This window comes from Colletotrichum jinshuiense, chromosome 4 (genome assembly GCF_051148585.1).
Source record: "Colletotrichum jinshuiense chromosome 4, complete sequence".
Lineage (NCBI taxonomy): Eukaryota > Fungi > Ascomycota > Sordariomycetes > Glomerellales > Glomerellaceae > Colletotrichum > Colletotrichum jinshuiense.
The window spans coordinates 1,875,661-1,897,005 of record NC_139311.1 but is presented as its reverse complement, the minus strand read 5'-3'; the positions used below and the strand labels follow the sequence as shown (position 1 = coordinate 1,897,005).

General features: G+C 54.6%; 4 protein-coding genes across 4 annotated transcripts; 2 read left to right on the top strand and 2 right to left on the bottom strand.

The window, feature by feature from the left end:
• Positions 1-3,151: 3,151 nt before the first annotated feature.
• Positions 3,152-4,345, bottom strand: EsH8_IV_000473 (uncharacterized protein; the record flags this gene model as incomplete). The annotated part of the gene is made up of 3 exons (XM_083265363.1): positions 3,152-4,043; positions 4,135-4,200; positions 4,263-4,345. 3 exons carry the CDS (start codon positions 4,343-4,345, stop codon positions 3,152-3,154), a joined length of 1,041 nt encoding a protein of 346 aa, XP_083124258.1.
• A 3,710-nt stretch (positions 4,346-8,055) lies between these two features.
• Positions 8,056-9,775, top strand: EsH8_IV_000472 (uncharacterized protein; the record flags this gene model as incomplete). Its single annotated transcript, XM_083265362.1, has 7 exons — positions 8,056-8,113; positions 8,181-8,197; positions 8,263-8,446; positions 8,499-8,556; positions 8,623-8,842; positions 8,893-9,011; positions 9,070-9,775. The coding sequence occupies 7 exons, from the start codon at positions 8,056-8,058 to the stop codon at positions 9,773-9,775; spliced, it is 1,362 nt and encodes a 453-aa protein (XP_083124257.1).
• A 3,703-nt stretch (positions 9,776-13,478) lies between these two features.
• EsH8_IV_000471 (uncharacterized protein) lies at positions 13,479-16,633 on the top strand (the record flags this gene model as incomplete). The annotated part of the gene is made up of 4 exons (XM_083265361.1): positions 13,479-13,558; positions 14,830-15,636; positions 15,700-15,945; positions 16,021-16,633. 4 exons carry the CDS (start codon positions 13,479-13,481, stop codon positions 16,631-16,633), a joined length of 1,746 nt encoding a protein of 581 aa, XP_083124256.1.
• Positions 16,634-19,208: 2,575 nt separating this feature from the next.
• Positions 19,209-20,782, bottom strand: EsH8_IV_000470 (uncharacterized protein; the record flags this gene model as incomplete). Its single annotated transcript, XM_083265360.1, has 2 exons — positions 19,209-20,241; positions 20,289-20,782. The coding sequence occupies 2 exons, from the start codon at positions 20,780-20,782 to the stop codon at positions 19,209-19,211; spliced, it is 1,527 nt and encodes a 508-aa protein (XP_083124255.1).
• Positions 20,783-21,345: the final 563 nt, after the last annotated feature.

The window sequence follows — 21,345 nt, the reverse complement described above, 5'->3', positions numbered from 1 at the left end:
CGGCCGCTGACCGGGCTGGCGGTGCGGTAGTACCCTTTGCCACACCGGTGACCGAAGCCGTTGGGGTGGTCTTTGTGGCTTTGTGGCGCGGCGGAAGACAGAGCCTCGCAAGTGTACCACCAAATTTAGAAGACATTTTGGTGTTGGCAAAAGTCACGGGAGAAGGGGCAGACCAAGCATCCGGCGCATCTTCATTGTGACGGTTCTTCGCCATCGGGCAGAGTGCATCCTTCGTTCCCCCAACCCAGTCTTGACGGTGCGCTTCCTTGGTAATTGGACGTTACTCAACTCTACATCAACTCATAGAACCCCAACTCGACTCCGACGCTGTTTATCAGCCAGACCTTTTCGCATTCACAAACATAGTTTTGCTGGGCTTGTCTCATTCTGGTACAAGCCCCCAGGGGAAACTCAAGGCTTGTGTAATCGTCGTTTACACGCTGCCACCACGAGCCTACTGCCCGTTCAACTCTCCGACGTCACCACCCGTCTGTCCTATCTCCACCTACGACCTTGCGCATGTTGAATTCGACGATCCATCTGTCTTGCCTCTTCACACAACCAGGGAAACGCCCGGCACCCCCGCCAATAAGGTTTGGCGCGCACGGCGCTTGATTGGAACTTATACATACAATGCACTCCTGCTCACGTCTGGATGCCGGAAGCTAAACCAAGCCCTTGCCGTTCGGCGCCGCCCCCAGGTTTACACATCGTCACCAGTCCCAAAACGTCAGGAAACCATCTAATATATCTCGCTAAAAACTCGCGCGCTGTTACCTTTTCAACTTTCCCACCGGTACCTGCTGCAAAGTCCTTTCGGCAGCACTCAGAGGCCGGCAGCTCCAAGGATGTGCCTGAACCATGTCGGCAGTGCAATACCGAACAGCGCCAGTCCGGCTACACCATCGTCAACCAACTCATTTCTCCTCAACACTCTCGAGACGAAACCATCTCTCAAACATCGAGATGGCGACTCAGACTTCCGAGACCGAACCACTCAACACAACACGCCCCCCGCTCCCCATCACAGAGAGGAAGCACGTACCAACTCGGCCAAGGTGAGCCCAGTGAGCCGTCGGCTAGGATGAACGCCCTTCTTTCGCACTTCCCCGTTATTCTCCCTGGGCCCGCCTCCACCCACTTCAGATCAACGCAGTGGGCAACTGTCCCCCAGGAGAGAACGATCCCAAAGATCAGAACCATGACCGCGCACCACATGTTCTACACACGAAAACTCTGGCTGCCACACGCTTTTGCTTATTCAATTCATAGTCAGCCAGGATTCGAAACCGTCTTCCATCGGACTCTAGAGTTTTTCCAAAGTTCCGCTTCCCGCAGCACCCCTGTCTCCCCGTCACTTGGCCCTTTCTTCCATTTCTCCTTCCCAACCCCAGCCTGTTCCTGCCCCCCGGCACAGGCTTCGCCCACGCCCACGTCCACGACAGAGCACAAACACTCTTCGCCTGCGGCGTGTCAGATCGGGCGCCAACGCTGGGTGCGGGAGAAGTTGGAGGAGCCGGTTAGGCCGGGGCACCCAGGGCAGGATGCGGCGTCTTGCTGCCATGCCATGTGGTCCACTTGCTTGTCATTCTTCAACACCACCACACCGCCCCCCCCCCCATCGGCAACCTTGTCACTGCATATCAACATGTCCGATGCTACCTGCCCATCACCGGGAGGCGTAAGTTTACGCTGTGTTACCTACCCATTGGTCTTTGGTGTTATCCCGACGTAAGTGACAAGGGAGCAAATACAGTAGTGTTAACCATCGACGGCGTACTCCACGGCAGATCGCATCCGTTACTTCACCAGGCGTTGGCATCCTAATTTCAGCAGTTTATCAACCGCCCCCGTCCTTTGACCCTTCTTCCCCGGGGGACCCATCAAGCGGGATGCGACATCACAGGCCACCCTCCCCTTGCCCTGCGTCATTTCTGTTCCCCATTCCTGGCCCGATCAAGTCAGAATCTCCATCGGCCGCCGTTAAGCTACCCCTTCCCCTCCCCTCCCCTTCCCTCCTAAGCCCCCCGTCAGGCACGAAAGCAGAACCCCATCGGCTGACGATCACCGTTCATTTCAGCCCAACGCAAGCGCACATCGGGAAGAAGACACCCAACGATACGCCGGGCGGGGCCGTTGGAGTAACCTTGGCTCCTTCACACAGCATGTGGATGTGGGGAGGGGGGACTGACTATCTGATGACGGAACGAGAGAAGCATGTAATGAACACGGTGTCAAAAGTGGTGACGTTCAAGAACTTGATGCCCGAGCGAGCATGTGAAGTATACCGCGTATATTCCTGGCGCTAGAGAAAGCGCGCCCAGCCAGGGCTATGGGATATCAAACTGCCAAAGGTTCATCTAAGCCGCCCAACCTCAGTGAGTAGAGAAGAACCAGGTGGGGGGGGATATGTCCAAGGTGCTCTCTCAAGAACCGCACTCAAACGTGCGCGCACACCATCAAACGACCACCCGGTAGACCAGTGTAAGTGAAGCGTGTCAAAAGAAAACATGACCTGCTGAAATAACTCCAGGCCCCGAACACGCCGTGGCAGTGTTAAAGTGAAGTGTAAAAAAAAATAAAAAATGAATAATAACAAAACAACGATGTACAGAGATGTTTCCATCCTTTCCCAAGGAAACCTGTAGCGCCCATCGCTTCCCTGTAGCATGCTCATTCCCTTTCGCTTGCGAAACCAATCCGTGAAGGGGCCGGGGGAAGTAGGGTATGTAAAATAAATGAATCCATGTCTTCAGATAGTCTGAACCGTAACAACAAAGATATTCTCTGCCACCAAATGGGCAACATTACCATGTCTCGTAGAAAACAAACACAAGGCGCACTCGTTTTCCAAGAAAAATGGGAGTTGAGCTAAGCTAGCCTGTGGGTTTTTCTGCGTCGTGCCTTGGGCTGCCATTTCCGTTGGCGCCCTGTACCGTATCAAAGTCGTTCTCCTCTCTCGTTCTCACTTCCAACGAGAGAAAGACCCCGTCCGTCTGCAATACTTTCAGTTTCGTAGAGTCCGTAGAAATTCGTCAAAGCCCCTTGTGTCGAACCACACCAAAACCCTCGTCATGGTTGGGTATGTTTGGCGGTGTTTTTCGTGTTCGATCTGGGCCAAATAATGGAGAAGGGAAGCATGACGGTGAGATCAGCTTCTGAACCGCGCTGCGGCGCGATCTTGGATCTGCTTCTCCGTAGAAACGTATAGTCGGTCGAGGTATTCCATGGCGTTCGCGTCCTTGAGGATCTTGGCCACCTGGATGCCCGCCGAAATGAGTTGTAAAATGTTGCGATCGTCCTTTAGCGGACGGCTCTGGTGCTTGGCCGCGTGTCGCATCTCCAGCGAGTTTTCGAGTATCGTGACGAACTGCTTGATCTGGCCGTTGTAAAGCACCCGCGCCGGGATGCGGCGCTTCGTTGCCAGTCGTTTCAAGAGGTACACCCATTCCGTCCATTCCCGATCCTGAGGTCGCTCTACGGGCCTCATGTCCTGTGTCAAAGGGATGGGAAACTGGTACTTTGCGACGAAATCGTAGGCGCACTGCGAGAGTCGGTCGTTGACCTGCGTGAGCACCATGTCCTGCTCCTGGACGTGCAAGTTCGTGGGGAGGTGCGGTAGTTCGCGTTCTTGCAAGGCAATGTATTCTGGCGGTGGGCGAGCAAGAAACTGGTGCGGGCCGTCGAATTCATCGCGGTTAGACGGTCGACGTTGAGGCCGGCCCTTTCCATTCACCTTGGATTTGCTCGGGGGTGTGGCGCCGGCCCCGTTCTCGAGGGAGTAGTCAGACAGGTTCGGGGATGCAATGATGTCGTCGACCGAGTCCGTTGGGGAGTATCTCTCCTGGTGGTCCCACGCCTGGGAAGTCGTACTCTTGTACGAGCCGTAGCCAGCGGCAGCACCACTGGTGCCGTACGTCCCAGATGCCGGACGCGATCCGTACGCCGGGGCGGCGGCGGCGGCGGCAGCGACAGCAGCACCATGAGAGTTGGAACCGATCGGTAGGTTGTAATTACTGGCTCCGGGCGAGTATGTGGACACGCTTGAGAGGGACGGTGTTACTCGCTTGTTCCGTTGTGGGAAAATAGCAAAACAAAAATGAAAAGGAAAAGAATTCGGCGTCTGGTTCTTACCTCGATGGACGGTAGTAGTTGCTATCGAATCCTCCGGTGGGCGGGAACGTATCATTGTACATCGAACTTCTCTCGACGGTCAGTCTTCCCTTCCTCGGGCTTCAGGAAACAAAAAGAGCGGTCCGTACCTCCGCGTCGAGTTCCACGGTCCGTTGGACATGGCTGAGGGTCTGTAGGCAAAGTCCGGCTGGGCCATATTTTCCGGGGGCATAACGGTAGAGAAAAGAAATCAAGCAGCAAGCTTTGGAGGTTTCCAAAGAGTCCAGAGATGGAAGCCACGTGAAATAAGAATAGTCCTTTGGGCGGGCAGGTCAGCCCTGGGTGTCCAAATAGAGTCCCTCGGGTTGTGATCTTCGGCCAAGTATTCCTGGGAAATGCGGAAAAGATGTCTCCTCAAACACACAAGGGAATCCACGATAACAAAATGGTATTGTTCTAGGATGGTACCCTTGAAGAACTCCGGGTCGTTGCAGGGGCGGTGTGGATGTTGGGGGAAGCAGGTGATCGGTCCAAAAAACGACCTGTCTCCACGACGGCCACCTTCAATGGCTTATAAGATACTCGGGAATGGCTTGATGTGAAAGACACTAAGGGTTAGTGGAGGAAGACTGGTCTTGCTGGGCGCAAAACGGGAAAGAAACCAACAAGCTCCTGGGATGGACGAGGATGGGGGAGCGGGCAGGATCCTGACAGTGGATGATTAAGTTCGGAATGGAGGCATTTTATGTCTGCGTGAGATGTCCCTCCTCGTGGGGCGTGGTACTGGAGCGGCGAAAATGGTTGATCCCGGTCAAGACGGCAGAAAGATGTGGTCCGTTGGGAAGTCGAGGCGGAGGGATGACAGGGACCAGGACAGACGCAGGCAGACGAGACTCGAGCAAAAATTTGCAATTCGCCCCAATGACCAACACCACGGAGACGTCTTTGGTTTCAAGCGAACGGCTACCGCATGGGCTGGAGGATACGTGACTGCCAAGCGCTGTAGTCCAGAAGGTTCGTACGTCGGGCGTCCTGGAATAGATTGGTTCACGTTGTGCGCCTTATTCGTGGTTGTCATCCATCCCTAGCTTGCAGAGCCTGGTTTGCAGCGTGGTCGTGTGCACGACACGCGAGAGACGAGAGAGATCAGCGTGCCCTGTGATGGCTGGTGCCCTCCCCGTCCCCTCTATTTTCGCGCGATGCCAGGTCAATGATTTTTTATTTTTTATTTATTTTCCTGACAGTTGGCCCCCTCTCAAGGAACACCCCAGAAGGAAGACAAATCTTATGGCCGGTCTGTATAGGCTGGCTTGTGAGAGCCATTGGATGTGCCAACTCCTGGCGGAGGACGGGGCCAATTGTGTAGAGTAGGGCACCGATTGGGCTGTGACAGAAACTTTCCCACTGCTGGGCTGGAGAATTGTTGCCCGAAAGGTCGGAGTAGCTTCGTGGTACCAGATGGGATGATTTGTGCAGGGTTGTACCTAGCGGGAGAAGAAGCGGTGACAGCAGGCCGGGTTGGGCACAAATTGGACAAACAAACAGCGACGGCCGATACGATGAGGGGACGCGCGCTACGTACGAAATATGCGTGCCCAACCATGCCTTGATGCCCGCCGGGAGAGTTGAAGTTGCTTTTGTGCATCATTGAATTACACTAGAAGCACTCCGCTTCAAATGTCCCAACAGTGATCACTGCCTGGAAAGATCAAGTGGCGCAGCCAATCATGCTGAGCGTTGAGTGGCATTGCTTTCGTGGTGACAACCAGCAGGCTTTGTTGTGCAAACAATTGAAAAAAATCCTCTTTGATCCGAGGCCGGGCAGGCGCCGGATTAAAGCACTGTGATTCGCACGAAGAGCGACAATGATCTGACTTTGACGTACCAAGTAAGTAGCGACGTGAAGCTGGTCTTGTCTTGTCTTGAAATGGAGCAGGGAACCAGGGGCCAGGAATCCCAGGAAGATGTTGATGGGGCTGGAGAAGATTTGGGGGGGAGACTTTGGGCGCTCCGAGGAGCCAATGGCTGCACCCCAGAGGCTTCAAGGCTGGTCGGTATGGCTGGCTGCGGGTGACTAGTCCATCGGTATCGACGTCCATCGCGAACACAGCGGGATGACGTGCACCTCGGTTAACCCTAGTATCCTAGGAAGTTTGTCGATAACCTCATCGATTCGAACCGAGTATGTAGAGAAGTGAAGGGCGAGCGAGAGCGGTCGGACGATCGTCGGGGATCTCTTTGCATGATGTGCCCACGTAGATTGATCGATCTTGGGGTGCAGTCAATGGAAAGCAATGCTACAAGATTGCTGGGTGGTGGTGGTGGAGGGGGGGCACAGGCTATTTCGTCTCTTAATGAGCTGTCAAGCGCCGCCTCGTGGTTTGCGGGGATACTGTGGGACGATCATGTTGCCAATCTGAGATGACGTCCGTTGTCAATTGATCGCTGACAATCCCGTCAAGAGTCTTTGGTCCATCCACCAGTCGTCTGTGTGAGTGGCCACCCTCCATGTGGTTCGTTCACGGAGCCAGAGAGTTGCCATGATCCGTTTGTGTGTTGGCCTGTCTGTGTATCTGTGAGCCTGGCTGCGCTCTTCCAGCGCATTAAGACAAGGTAGGTGGGGTTGCTGTTTGTTGTTTCGTATGCTTCAACGAAACGAGGTGCCTTGGGAATGGAGTGGTGCCCAGGTCCAGGCCGAGGCAAAGAGGGAAACTCTTGGGTCTTCCATGTTAGCGGGCATTGAGTTGTCGGGGATGTTACGCATGGCACCGCGAAATGCGCATGACAGGGCCGAAATCACAACCGGTGTGTCCCACTTTAAACCTGGCGATTCGGAGGGGCATGACCGGCTACTTTCACCGAGTTGTCAATGCGCCTTCGCGCCTTCGGGGCCATGAGTCGACCCGGCTGGCCCGGGATGACGGCTCCAGCTCGAGTGTGCCTCTACTCGAGCTCCCCGCCGCGGGTCCCTGATCGGTCTGGGTTTTTCCTGTCCTTGAGGTTGTTCCGATGGAAGAGGGACCCGACCATGGAAGCATTGCCGAATGTTCGATGCTCGATACAAGCAAAAGGAACACGATCTCGGAAAGACAGTGAAAATGAGTCGACGACCAAATTTGACAGAACAAGGTTGAGCTTGACACTTGCGATGACAGCTCGAACACGGGAGATTGGCTCATGTAGCGTTCAATGCGTTTGCTTCGAGGCCTGGTTTCCTTCGTGTGGCCCCAAGACAAAGGGGGGGGGTGATAAAAAGCGAGCGAGACATCCGACACTTGGTGTTCATCGCATGCAGTGACATGGTATCACGATGGGCACGGGTAGGTAGTGTGAGGATGTAGGGACGACCTGCAGTTCTGGGAGAAGTCCGGACTGTGGTCGACGGCTGTCGTTCCAGTCACTGCGGGTGTTGGCTTCTTGATGCCCCTTCTCCTTCATCTTTCCTCTAGTTTTCGCCTGGGGAAATGCGACGGGGAGAAGGTTCCAGGGGCTTGGCATGGCTGGATCCACCGTCAATGGCCCCATCAGCTGGGTTTCTACACCTTCCCATTGGACAGAAGATCATGCACGTCTCGTGTAGCATCTCCCACATGATCCTCAGCGCCAATCATCGTCAACGTCAGCGACGTTTTCGTGTCGGCAAGTGCTGAGGAGGCTGATAAAAATGAAGAAGCAAACTCTCCAACCGCATGAGTCCTATCTCCCATCTCCATATACCAGAGGCCTTTCTCTGGTGCTTCTCTTCTCGCCCAGAGCCGACCCCGGGTCTTATGCACCTGCAAGATCATTCCCGATCTGGACCGCACAATCATCATTTCATCAAGCATGGTCCATCGACGCCGCTTTAAGCCTCGGGACTGCGTGGAGTATCATTGACACTGAGCCGAGTTGACATGGCACCGCCCAAGAACCGAGTTCGTAAGTTCCACCGTCGAAGCAAGAATGGCTGCTCGACATGCAAGCTACGCCATGTGCGCTGCGACGAGCGCAAGCCTCTATGGTATGTATGCTCTGTTCACCCCCCACGACCATGCTCCTCACCCGTCATGACATTGGCCGGCCCCCAGGGACCGTGGCTATGCTGGTCTAGATCCCGTCTCCTGATCCGAACCTTTGCCTGACGTTACATGTAGCACGAACTGCCTGCAGTCCGGCAAGGACTGTGTCTACCCCGAACTAGACGCCGACCAAGATTCCCGGTCCGAGTCGGACTCGGTTGTTGTTCCGGCCGAGGGTCCGCTCCGCCTCATCAACGTCGTATCCCATCAACCATTTACCGGCTTCTCGGGTGATTACCAGCTGTCGGCAATGTCGCAATGGCTCTGGCACCAGTGTAAGTGGAGTGCCTCGTCGTCTCGGATCTAGCCATCTGACGCAATGTTCAGTTTCTACCTTTTATGTCAGAGGTCAAACACCAGTAGAAAGAGGACAGAACCTATGCAGGTAAGATCCCTCCCCCCCTCTTCCTTCACTCAACTGGGAGCTTGCACCAATACTGACGCTTGACAGCGTACAGAGAACACTTATGCACCCAGGCCTTTTGCATGGCTGTCTAGTTGTCGCGGCCTGCCAGTGGGCATGGGTGACTGGCTCGCTTGATCACGTCAAGGTTCCGTTTCTCTACCACAAGGCCGCGGCGTACGAGTTCGCAAAGCAGCAGCTTTCCGAATCTGAGGACAATGTCAGCGACACCGCTGTCTTTGCGATAGCCACGTTGGCACTTACTGAGGTATGCCTCGAACAACAATCATGAGACATCACCATGACTGACCGGAAAAGGGCGCTGTTGGGGACCTAGATGCCTCGTCAAAGCATCTCCGGGGTCTTCAAAAGTTGACGCTCAGAAAGAATGGCTACAACTTGATGAGATCAAACCTAGCACAGCAGATGTTGGATATGTAAGACGATACCCGGGAGGCATACAAGGCCAACCTCCGTTAACAACCATTGTTGCAGGGCAGGTGACCGCTTGCGCCGAGGCGAAGTCAGCGTCATACATGATGCCATCAGTGCTGATTTCCAACCCAGTGTCATTGCTTTGCTGTTCACATCACTGTGGGATATGGAAAGCCTTCCTCCACGACAGGCGCCGAAATACGGCTGGTGGGAAGGCAATGAGACCCCCACGGATAGATTATGGCAGGGCTACACAAAAAACCTGAACTGGGAGCTTTCCCGTGGGTTCGACCCGGAGCGCAACATAGCCACTATGTTAAATGGCGACGCTAAGAGCAGCAGAGCGAGCTACATCGCCACATTTTTCTACCTCGTCATGGCGGTCAACGATAGTGAGATGGACTGTGTCTTGACAGTGTGGTTACTGGAACAGCTCATAGACGACGTTTGCGACAAAGAGGAAGAGATGATTGCCGGCACCTTCAGTCGTAGTCTGTGGCTGTGGAGCATTTTGTTCGGTGCCGCCGTGGCAAACGCGGGTAGACCGATCACTGCAATAGGCAAGGAACAGCTCGAAAGATGGAGGGCGATGTATGCAGCAAAGCTGTGTCTGGTAAGCACTGTGATGCAGCTCGACAGTTGGCAAGCAGTGAAGACGGCCCTCGCCGAAGTTGCGTGGACCGATGGTTCAGACGCAGAGGGAAGGCTGCAAGAGATTTGGGAAGACGCATTGAGCCGGAGCACCGAGACCTGTCCTTTGATTTAGGTTGACGAGGAACTGTATAAAAACGAACAGAAAGTAGACCATGACCTTCAAATGGACAAAGGACGTGCTCTGACTTCCCAAGCCATACCAAACGTCACAATAGGACATCAAGAATGTGTGAGGACAAGAGACAGCATGTGCTAGGCAGAGGCTGAGGCCAACGCGGAAATGTCTTCTGTCGGGTTCCGGGACGAAGCTGATGGGTGGGTGGTGACAGGGTCCGAGTCAAGCAGCTTGTACACCGAGATTTGGATCTGCAATTTGAATCGGAAAGGAAGCATGCCGACGATGGGCTTTATCTCCCAATGCGCGATAGCGCAAACAATCGAACCGGCATCCGAAACTACCTGCGATAAAAAGAGGCGCTGGAAGGGGCCAAATAATGATAAAATTTTCCACACTATCGTTGCGTTTCGATGTCCGCAATGTGCCGGGGACACTCATCAGGACAAGATCGCCATGATTGCGAATCGCTTCATGCTCGGTCGTTGTGAGGAACTCGGAAGCGCCGGGACTCTACCGAGGCCGGCGAGGAACGAGCGCAACAGAGTTTGATGGTTTGATGGTCGAAAACAGGACAGGGGTTGGTTCATGAACGGGTCACCATCCGCGGGAGTGGCCCGGCGAGAAAGGAGTAGGAAGGAACCTTGTTACTGTGACGTGGAGGGTCAAAGCAATTGCTGAAGATCAAACCGGCGGCTTGACTTCGTCGTCAATCACGTGCAATGTGTAATATGCAGAAGCGAGGGCCAAGAGCAAGGCTTCCTTTCCCGTCCACTCACTTTGCTTGGAAAGGTGGAACTTCAAACTTGTTGCACCTTTCTATCAGAAGCGAAGGACGACACGTTCCTGTCCGATTCTCGTGTTGCACGTATACTGTAGACGCAGTAGAGCCGCCGCCAGCTGATTGGAGGTGACGGAGCGGCACGGCATAATGATAGAAATAACAATGACAACAGCGAATGAATAATGGAAAACAAACAGAAGGCAAACAGGGAGAAGGAGAAAAAATCCGCGGGACGGGAAGGCATGGATGGGACTTGTTTGACGAGCGGCTTTAGAACCGGTTGCGGTTGCTTTGTTTAAGCTTTAGAGTCGTTGTTTTCTGGGAGCGGCCGCAGCTGTTTCCATTTCGCAGCACAAGAGTCTAGGCTTATGCGTGGCCTCCACGTCATGCCTGCTCCAGTACCGACTTTCTCTTGCCTTATGTAAGAGGACGCAAGCCGGTGCAAGGCAAGCAACCTTGTTGGTTGACGGAGTCAGTCATGCTCGATCTCGAGTGCCCTATTGTCTGCGTCCATCGCCAAGGTTTGCTGGATCCCATTGTCAATGCTTCCAATGGAAAACGGGCGCACCGTCTCACGTCTTCGCCTTTCTCTCGTCCCGTGTCCAGGTGTCCTGTGTCAACGTCAGCTCCTCAGCCATCTCGCATAAAACTGCCCTGGACTCATGGCCCCCCTCGTCTCAACCTCAGGCGGGCTTCAAAGTAAAGACCTGTAGGTACCAGCTTCACCATTGTCGGACCGTCGGCGTCAAATCAAACCTGTGTGTGGGGGACCGGGATCGCCTTCTCCAACCGGACGGAAACTCGGATGCTGGAGCCAGGCGATGTGGGCTCTGGTCGTCATCAAGTCCAATGCTCTCGTGGTCCGCATCGACAACACGACAACCCACTGCGGCGCTTGATGATACGGTGAGCATGGCAGCTGAATCGTGTCATCAAGCGGCCACCCGGCCACACGCTGCACGTTTTTCATGCATCAAGAATGCATTTTGATGAAAGGAGTTGCAAATGGTTGGTGTGGATAGCTTCCGCGAGAAGCAGGCCAGTTGGCAGTGACCGGATAATCACATCGCGTAGCGCGCGTGTGCGTGCCTTGCGGGCGTCGTGTGATGTTGTGGTGTGTTGATGTGTGTGTGGCCGATGAACGGCTGCCAGAACCAGTGAGCAACGGACACGCCAAACCGAAGAAAAAAAAAACCCTCTCGTTCAAACAGAAAAAAACTAACAAAAAAAAGCTACTGTGGAATGGTGGAAATATGAGATGGAGACATTGACCGGTGTGTGTCAGCAAGTGCGGCCCGCCAACCACAACCACGACATCTGCATCGCCAATATGCGATGCACCAGAAAGCACCAATGAAGCAGAGCTTAATCAGATGGGAGAGCAACACTGGCGGGAATTGACGGACTGACAGGCCGGCCTTCCGCTGTTACCGCTCGCCTGTACTCAGTCAGTGGTGCAGTGCAGTGCCTGTCAAGCAAGCAGCATTGGCTCGCTTTCTGCCCCCGCACGCCCCCCCTTCGGCCGGTCGGCTGCTTGGTTTGATGCTTCGTGGACAATATCGATACCGCCACGATGGATACGGATTAATGCGCATCAAAAGAAACCGTCCAAGATCGCGTCATGGTCTTGATGCTCGATGAAGCAGCTGGTGGGAACAGCAGGCCTCTTTTTTTTTTTAACGTCTGTGCGAGGAAAGGGAGGCTCGTTGACTCGGAACGAGCGCAACACTTTAATGGGATAGGCAGGTTCCGCGCATGGTGCGGATGGAGGGGAAGATGAAGGCTCAGAGAGAGCAAGCATCAACCCGCTGCGAGTCGACTACCGGACCGTCTTCATCCTTTTCTTTGCGTCTTCTGGTCTGCTCTTTTACCGCCAGGACTCTCAAGGTGCTGCACGGATGAGTTGTCTCTGCAGCCATGATCCCTTCACGCTGCCCGCCTCCCTGCACCGCGATAGGCCAGGGGGTATCGTCTGCATCCACCCGAGACCCATCTTCAGAGCAAGAAAATCAAGGAAGTAAGCCAGTCACCGCCAACATGGTTTGGAATGGACCTATGACAGATGCAGGCAGAATGAGGCCAGCTGGCTAGCGCCATGTAGCTCGAGTCTCCTGCGGCCTCTGTGACGGCCAGCAATTGCAACACGACACATACGACGTCGGCGCACTCCTGCCCCCCATGGCAGCCAGTCGACTCCCTCAGGGAACCTTTCAGGAGTCCAGACACACTGGCCAGCAGCTGGACACGGCACACGGCGGTGAAATGAGACTGGCTGGTTTGGAAATGAGTGGTGGACGGGGACGTGATTGTGATTGCCTTGGCCTGGCACACACCCGCCCTATCCTGCAAAACGAAGGACGCCAATGCATCAGAACAGGGGTGGTTTATGGCCAGCAGCGCGCGGCACGCACGACGACGTGGAGTCCCACCCCCAATCCTCCCTCACCCCCCTCGCAGACCTCATCTCGTTCGTTCGGTTCTCTTCGAATGCCAGCCCAGGCTTCGCTTCGTCCTGCAACATTAAAACCCGCTGACCCCCTCTCTCCCTGCCCAACGCTTGTTTCCCTTCTCTTCTTTTCAGCCCAACCCGCACGATTGATCCTGCCCAACTCTTCTGCGTTCTGCATCGCTGATCCTTCTGGCTACCCAACACGCGCCAATTTTATCTTTTCTACCCGCCTCCATCCCTCCAAGACCCTTTTCAGAACATCAACCCTACTAAGAAGATCAAAAAAGATCTACCCATCTTGCCACCCAAGGATCATCCTACTCGACACCAACTCGACAAAAACATCCCAAGGAACGTTGCAAACGAGTGTCCCGCTGTGTTTGCTCTTTCCTTGAGCCTGCGACGCAACTCAGCCGAGTTGAACTACATTGCCCTGGACTTATATGATACGCGACCCTAAGGAATCAATGACTGCCCTTGTCGTTCCGCGCCCGGATATGCCTGGCTACAATTCTCTTGACCTGGACGATGTCCACACACCTTCTAGGTATTGTCTTTTCTTTCTCTGTTCCCAGGGTGGTCCGTCGTGTTTTTTATTATGAATCATGTATTGCAAAAGTCATGTCCAGCTTTCTTTTCGTCGAAAAAAAAAACGAACCAGATCTTTTCCGGCCACGGAGGCCTTGATACCGCAGGACATCGACCCAGGACTCTCTACAAACCAGGACATTTGCCAGGACTTTTTTCTTGCCAGGACTCTTCCCCGGGACTTTCTTGCACTCCACTGGACAGGAACCGTTGTGCAGAGGCTTTGCTTCTTGCCGTCGCACCTGACGCGGTCATCAAAACAAAAGATTTTGACACCTCACTGTGGTGAGTATTGCCCGACAACGAGCAAATTTGAGACAGAGACAGCAACTTGGATATCACCGGACATTATCGGACGCTGGACTATTCACCGGATTATTCTTTACCAAGGAAGCCATGGATTGTTGTTACCAAGGATCATCTGGCTCACGTCTCACCGAGACTAGAGGCTACCTAGCCTCGCTTTTGGACGGATTCCCAAGGATGCCATTTCAACCGACCTGTTCTTGTTGCTCCGTACCACACAGCTTAATTAAGGCTCGTGCTGGCTATATATCGATCCTGGATTCAAGACCACGGCACGTCGCACCAGCGCGTGGTGGTTACCGCCTGTTCATGTTTCATGGATTTCCGTTTGCTTCGATTCTTTTGCCTCCCCAGAGAAAGGACCTGTTTAGTCACGGGACATCAGTACCATCCATGTCTGTCTGGTCCCTGATGGCACAACACCTATTCGACATACACCCAGGATTCATTTCACACCAAGGATCGCACTACTCGACCCAAGGATCACGACATGTTTCATTCTCAACATGAACAACAATGGACCGAAACCAACCATCCAAACACAACAAAACCGGCCCTTTGATGTGATGAACATGGAATGGAGCCGCCAGGCTCGACGCCCGCCCACCTCGGCCAATTAACATTGCGGCCTGGCCTACTCCGACTTTTCATTTGTCTTACACAATTTGCCGGAATACCCTGGACCTATACGCCCCTCCGTCAACTTGACATGGACTTATCGTCAACTTCCTGGCATGGTCTACTGGATCTGTGCTCGCTTGGTCTGTCAACTCGAACTCCCCAACTTTGTGAGGTAAAGCAACGACCCGCTAACATGCTTGTGCTACAGGAACAAAGTTGTGCCATGCTGAGATGTGTTTTATTTTATTGTTTTGCGTTGTGTCAATAGATAGTGGAGAAACAGCACACTAACCCTCCTTTCAGCGATTACAGCAGCTTCTTCCACGCCGGAATGGTGCCCACTGGAATTTTTCCCTTTTCTTCTCAAACAGGACCATCGGACCACTTGAGTGGTTCGTGGGAGACGACAGGAGAAGGTGCACAGAACTTTCAAGACTTCTCAGACAACGGATCTGCCCACCCGGGAGACTCCGAGGACTTTTCTTTCCAAGTTGATGGCCACATTACACCCCGAGGACAGGGCCAAGCCACAGAGGATTTGCAGAACAAGTGGGCCGCTGCCGCACCCGCCACGTCCGTGGTACCGGTCGGTGGTGAGCCGATGCGGAGAGGAACCTCGCGGAGCTCCGCAGGAAGCCGCAAGCACCGGATTACCAAGATCACATCTCCCAAGACCCGACCCAGAATGACTTCTGCGTCGTCTCAAGTATCTACACAGCTGTCCACCATGGACATCACAGGTAATGCCACCGTTTTCTCCACGAACGGAACCCACAACAACGGCCAGTTGATGGACGTGAACTCCTACTACCTGGATGCGGATACGAGCGCCGTCTCGCCCCAATGGTTTAGCTCGATGGAGCTCGGCCTTCCGTCGCAATCCGGCGACCTGGGCATGCACGTTGTGCCTGCCCAGATGCAGCTTGACCCTGATTCGAGCCTGGGTGCTCACTCTCCTTCTGCTTCCTGGAACTCTTTCAGCCCACCGGAGTCTCAACTTTCCTCGCCCGCCGGAAGCACTGAGGACCCGTGGCTCTCCGCCCCTCTCATGATGTCTTCGCCCTCTCACTCGGAGCATGTCTCCCCTATTATTCAAAGCCAGTCTCCAAGGTACGTTCCTCAGATCAGCTGCTCTAGCCTAGAGGCAGCCTCTGACGCGACGACTCTGTTTAGCGCCAACGGAAAGTACGGACCGGACTTTATGGGAGACGAGCTTGCAGGCAGTGTCCTCACCATTGTTGGCGACGCCGCGTTGCCCCCTGCCTTTCCCAGCCGCCGGCCAACCAACGAGGGCGACACCGCCAGGGACCACCCTCTGTACAAGAACGCGACCCCGCAGGCCGATGGCCTGTTCCACTGCCCATGGGAGGGAGATTCCAGCTGCAACCACAAGCCCGAGAAGCTCAAGTGCAACTACGAGTAAGTCATCCGTCGTCAACCGAGATGCCGCCACCCCCTCGCCCATGTGACTAACAACGCCCTTCCTACTTGCAGCAAGTTCGTCGACTCTCACCTGAAGCCCTACCGTTGCAAGATCGAGTCCTGCGAGAACGCCCGCTTCTCTTCCACTGCCTGCTTGCTTCGACATGAACGTGAGGCCCACGCCATGCACGGCCATGGCGACAAGCCTTTCTTGTGCTCCTACGAGGGATGCGACCGCGCCATGTCTGGAAACGGATTCCCTCGCCAGTGGAACCTCAAGGACCACATGCGCCGTGTCCACAATGACAATGGAGCCCCTGGATCCCCCACCATCGCCAGCCACGGACAGCAGAGCTCCAAGGGCCGCAAGCGCAAGGATGCACCCAAGGCCGGACCCGCCCCTGCCTCGCGCAAGGCGACTGCCAAGACCGCTGTCGTGGAGGCTGCTGCCAAGGAGGAGCAGTCTTCCAAGCCCCTCATTGAGGAGTGGATGTCCCACCGCCAGGCCCTGGAGGACATCATCCGTGGCATGACCCAGCCCGAGGACGCCAGGAACGTCCAGCTCATCAAGGATGCCCACAACCACTTGTCTGCCATGGGAAAGATCGGACACAACCTGAGCCCGTCTCAGTCCACGGATGCCGCCACGGCTCCCTTCCACCGAAACTTTGCCCAAGCCGGATGAATATACTTTTGGTCCGTAAAAGCCCACATTGCTCTCCACGAGAAGACGACACTAACATGGTGATGTTTCTAGAGGCTTCAAACCTTTTCAAATGGATGTTGCCAGCTATGAATGCAAGCGCATTGGGCACCTTCAACAGCAAATCAGTCCTCTAAATTGCGGACGTCACTGTATACACAAGGGCCCATCAGACCCCCACGAGGAACTCGTGTACCGTGAGATATACTTCTTTCCCCCATGGATAAACCGCAATGCCGGACGGACAACTCTCATATGCCGCCCGGCTATGGGATACTCGGGATCGAAGCCATGGGCACTGTAGGAAACGCGCAAGCCAGCGGATGCGCCGGTAAAGGCCGAGCCGCGGCCAGAGATTGGGAGAGGCGAGACAGAGAGAGGCGAAGTGCGTTTGTTTTTTTCAGGAGGATTGTTTACAATAAGAGGGTACATGTAAGAGCTCGCGCTCGACACAACAGAATTTGTCATCTTTTGATGGAATCCCTCACAGTGCGAGGACAGCCAAAAAGTGGCTAGCTACAGATTAAAGATTTTGGGGGGGACGGACAAAGGCAAAGGAGTATAGATTATTTGGACACACACAGGATACGGACATGGTAAATACAAAAGAAAATGGACCAAATGGTGCAGCATACATACTTGTAGCCTTGTGAAACGCCGTCGGCACCCTTTTGACTGTCTTTTGTGGTCCTCGGCTCGAGGTTATGAGCTTCCTGTACATCGACAGCCACCCGGCGAGAGGACGGCGGAGTGTTCTCGTGCCGGCTATCTCGCCAGCAGTGATGTGTGAATACGAGTTGAAAGTGAATGGGCGAGTAAAAAATGACCTGGGGCGGGACGATGTTAGTGCTGCGGCGTCAAGTCAGGTATGGTGTGGCCATCCGGCCCAGGCTCAGCTAAGCGGTGAAGGAAGTCTCCGCCCCCCCTCGGTCTGCTTCCCTTCTCTATTTTCCTACCCGGCTTTTTCGTCTGGTCTTATGTTATCTTCCGGAGCTACAGAACGCGAGGGTTTTTTTTTTCCCTCCCCCCTCTACTGCACCGCAAACAAGACCCGATAAATCCCAACTCCACCCATCCTAAGAATACGTTTCGCATGTGTGATCTCTCGTATTGAGGGTGTGGTTGTGGATGCGAATGCGAATGCTCACCGCCCCGCCCCCCATTACCAACGTGTTCACCAATGTCGTATTTTTTTATCCTCCCACCCACCCCGCTAACGCAGTTATCCTCGTTAGGCATGTATATAAAGTTGGAAGATACAGAAAGAGACAGCTTATGCGAGCACCAGGGGGGGTGGGATGACGGCCATCAGTCTCTCGATGGCATTTTGGACCTCCGAACAAATAGGACGGGGGATTGGTCCCGTCCAGTTGGCTGCTAGACAGGCTGGTTACAAAACGAGCCGTACACCTTGAAGGAGGTCAAAAAGTGCCTCGGCCTACTCCAAGGTGTACACGGCTTTGGTTTTTTTTCTTCTTTTTTTTTCTTCTTTTTCGTCGCCTGCCTGCTCAGCTCGTGTTGAGAGGAAGCGTCCGCGGGTTGCCGATTATCAATGCATCGTCGCCCCCCCCCCGCCAATGCCGGTTTCCTTCTTTGGCATCTAATGAGCACACCCAAACCAAAGGTTGCCCATGTCCTGGTGAGGAACAAGCTTTGGACAAGGCGGTCATGGCGGTCATGGCGGTGGGTGGGGTGAACGGCATCGCGATTGCTTGGCTTGGCGGCCCACGTGGAGGGGGCCCAGATTGACGAGCCTCCTCGGACAAGGTCGAGGGTGGGCGGGCGGGCACACGGCAGGGGGGACCGTTTTTTGCGGAGCTTTATTTTTTTTTTCGTTTTTCGTGTTTCTGTCTTTCGTCTCCCTTGTGGCCGCCCCTGGCGCGCTGACAACGGGTGTGAGAGAGGGTGGGGGGAGGGGGACCAAGCTCGGCGAAACCTTACATCCTCACCATGCCTCCCTCCGGGCCCCCCTGATACCGGTAGATGCAAGTCCTGGGGGATAGGGCATCTCGGCGGGCCGGACGACCGGCACGGTTCCGAAGCTCGGTCTCGGCGGCGGGAAGCGGTGCCGTGGGACCATCCGTCGGCCCGTTTCTTTTGCGTGGGAAACGGAGAGGAAATCAACCATTCTATCAGGCCGAGGTCGTGGCATTCAGCTGATTTGCGAACCCCCCCCCCTCTCTTCTGTGGTTTAGAGTTCCGATTCCCAGGAGATTGGAAAGATGTTAAGGCGCGTGCGGGATTGAGGGGTTGGGGTACCGGGGGGGTGAGAGCAACTTTAGGGACTTTCTCCAAGAAATGGTCTGAATTACATGGCCAAGGCCGTTTAAAGCTAGAGTTTTCGGCCCCCGACTCCCGAGAAGAGTTTAAAAAAAAGGTATAAACGTGGCTCTAAGAGGAAGTGAAATGCAGGAACAGCCGTCTGGTGGTGTGCATCGTAACCTTGGGAAATATGTCGCCGCCCCAACCCTCCCGAGAACGCCTGCGAAGCGAGGCCCCCAAACGATGTACAATGGATTCCACCCTTTTGTATACACGCGACAAGCCTTGCCGCCAATCAACCCCCGAACGTGCCGACAGATCCTGACCTAGCGTGCTTCTTCGTGGGTGCAGCGTAGGTGCTGCTGTCATAGGTGCCGTAGCGGATTCCTGCCTCGAGGTCGTCGACGCTTTGGTGGTAAATGCCGTCCATGCCGTCCATGCCGTCCATGCCGTGCAGGATTTGGCGGTGACGGCTACCCGCTCCCGAGGTGCTGGTATTGCGACCTTCAGGTCGGCTTTCTCCCATGCCGTAGACGCTGGATCGGTCATGGCTAGAGGGCCCCGTGTTGCTCTTGGTGTGGTACATGTTTGGTCGACTGAAATTGTGCATCCCCTGGCGCCTGGCTATTTTCGATGGGTCCGTCTTCTGATTACCGGGAACGCGCCTCCTATCGGCGGGTTCCAAACTGGCTTCGTCCAGTTGGATTTTGATGGTGTATATGGAGTGTGTATTAATCACCGCAGGCAACGGCTTGTTGAGTGTTGCTTCGCTAAATCGTTTGGCCGAAGCAGGCTTCGATGTCTGCGATTCCGCCGCAAGGACTTCGAGCTCCTTCAGTTTGGAATACTCGGACAGTTGGCTGCCAACCACCGAGCCGTCGGCGGCTTTGTCTGTGGGGACAGGCGCGCTTGTAGCCTTCGACTTGTGCAAGCTTGAGCCCAGCAGTTTTGGGATATATCGGCTGAAGAACGGCTTGGTTGAGGGAATGCTTGCGCAAATGATGCCGAGTAACAGCTCGAGCGAGGACATGAGCCAATTCATCCAGGCATTCCAGGTAGCATCTGGTTCCGTGGTCATGATCCAGGTGAAGTAGGTCCGCGCCGCGCCGGCAAACGAAGCGAGGAACCCCACACCGAATAGCAGATTGACAATGGTCATTTGCCTGGATGAGAGCTTGTCGGCAAAGACGACGCGCACGAGAACAAGAGGCAGTAGAACCACCATGAAGTCGGTAGCAGTGTTTATGATGCCTGCGACAAGAAGGTGCGCAGCCTCGTTGATGCAGTTCTGGGGTTCATCTGAGAGCGTCCAGTAGAGGTATAGTGGCCTTGGCTGTTAGTCAAGCGATGATTGAGACGTTGATGGTGAACTTACCGGCACTGCATCATAGCCACCAAGATGAATACGACACAGTTGACGGAGATGAAAACTTGAAGCCCAATGACGAGCAATCTAAGCTTGTTCGATGCCTCGCTTGCAATCCGGTACATCAAGACGAGCATTGAGAGCTTTATGGAACTGGTCGCCAGGTCAAACAGGATCTGGCTGGCGAGGCCTATCTGGAGCGACCCGGTAAACATGTTGGTAGGCACATCCCAAACATGACGGCCCCAGCCAAAGTGGTCCAGGGCAATCATCCCGAGGACCACAAAGCCCGTGGCGGGAATGAATGCCAGGACAACAAGAATGTCATCCCAGCCGAACCCGTTGGTTATGTGTCGTCGTGTGTAGATCCGGATGGCAATGGTGATTGTCGCGATAGCCAGTAGAATGATAACAACTATCTCGTTGGCCGGACCTCTAGTTTCGGGATTATCGTACCGCGGTGGTGGCCAACTCTGAATAACTTCTATCGGCGGGATCTTCATGTCGTTGTTGGCATGGACATCGTGTGTTGACAAAGAAAATGGCCAACAGCGTTCGACACGCGAAGGTGTAGAAGCAGGTTGGGGGTGTTCGCCTCCTTAATTTTTCCCTTTGCGGCGATGGCGATGGAGGTGGTCCAAGTACATGCAGGTAGGAATAAGAAACGAGACGCAAGGGATAGGCAAATTTGGATGGGGGAGGGCAACAAGACGCCTTTTCAGCGTGGGCGACTGTGCTTGAGCTTAATCAACAGACGAAAGCAATGGGAAAGCATGCCTGTGCTTCTGACATCAATGTGATGATGGACCAGGCCAATATATCTTTTTCGTCTGGAGAGTGGCCACCCCAGCCATGAGGGCGGACTGCCAACCTCCACCCCCCCCCCCCCCCCCCCGGGACGAAAATTGGCATTGGCGAGACATTCCCAAGGTCGCACCGATGGCTTGAACCGGGGTATTCATGGGTAACTGGTCGTGTTGTGTCGTGTTGTCTCTCTCGGGCCATCGGACACCCACGCGGCAGTGCTAGGAAGGGATAACGGATGCTACTCCGCGAGCAAGCGGCA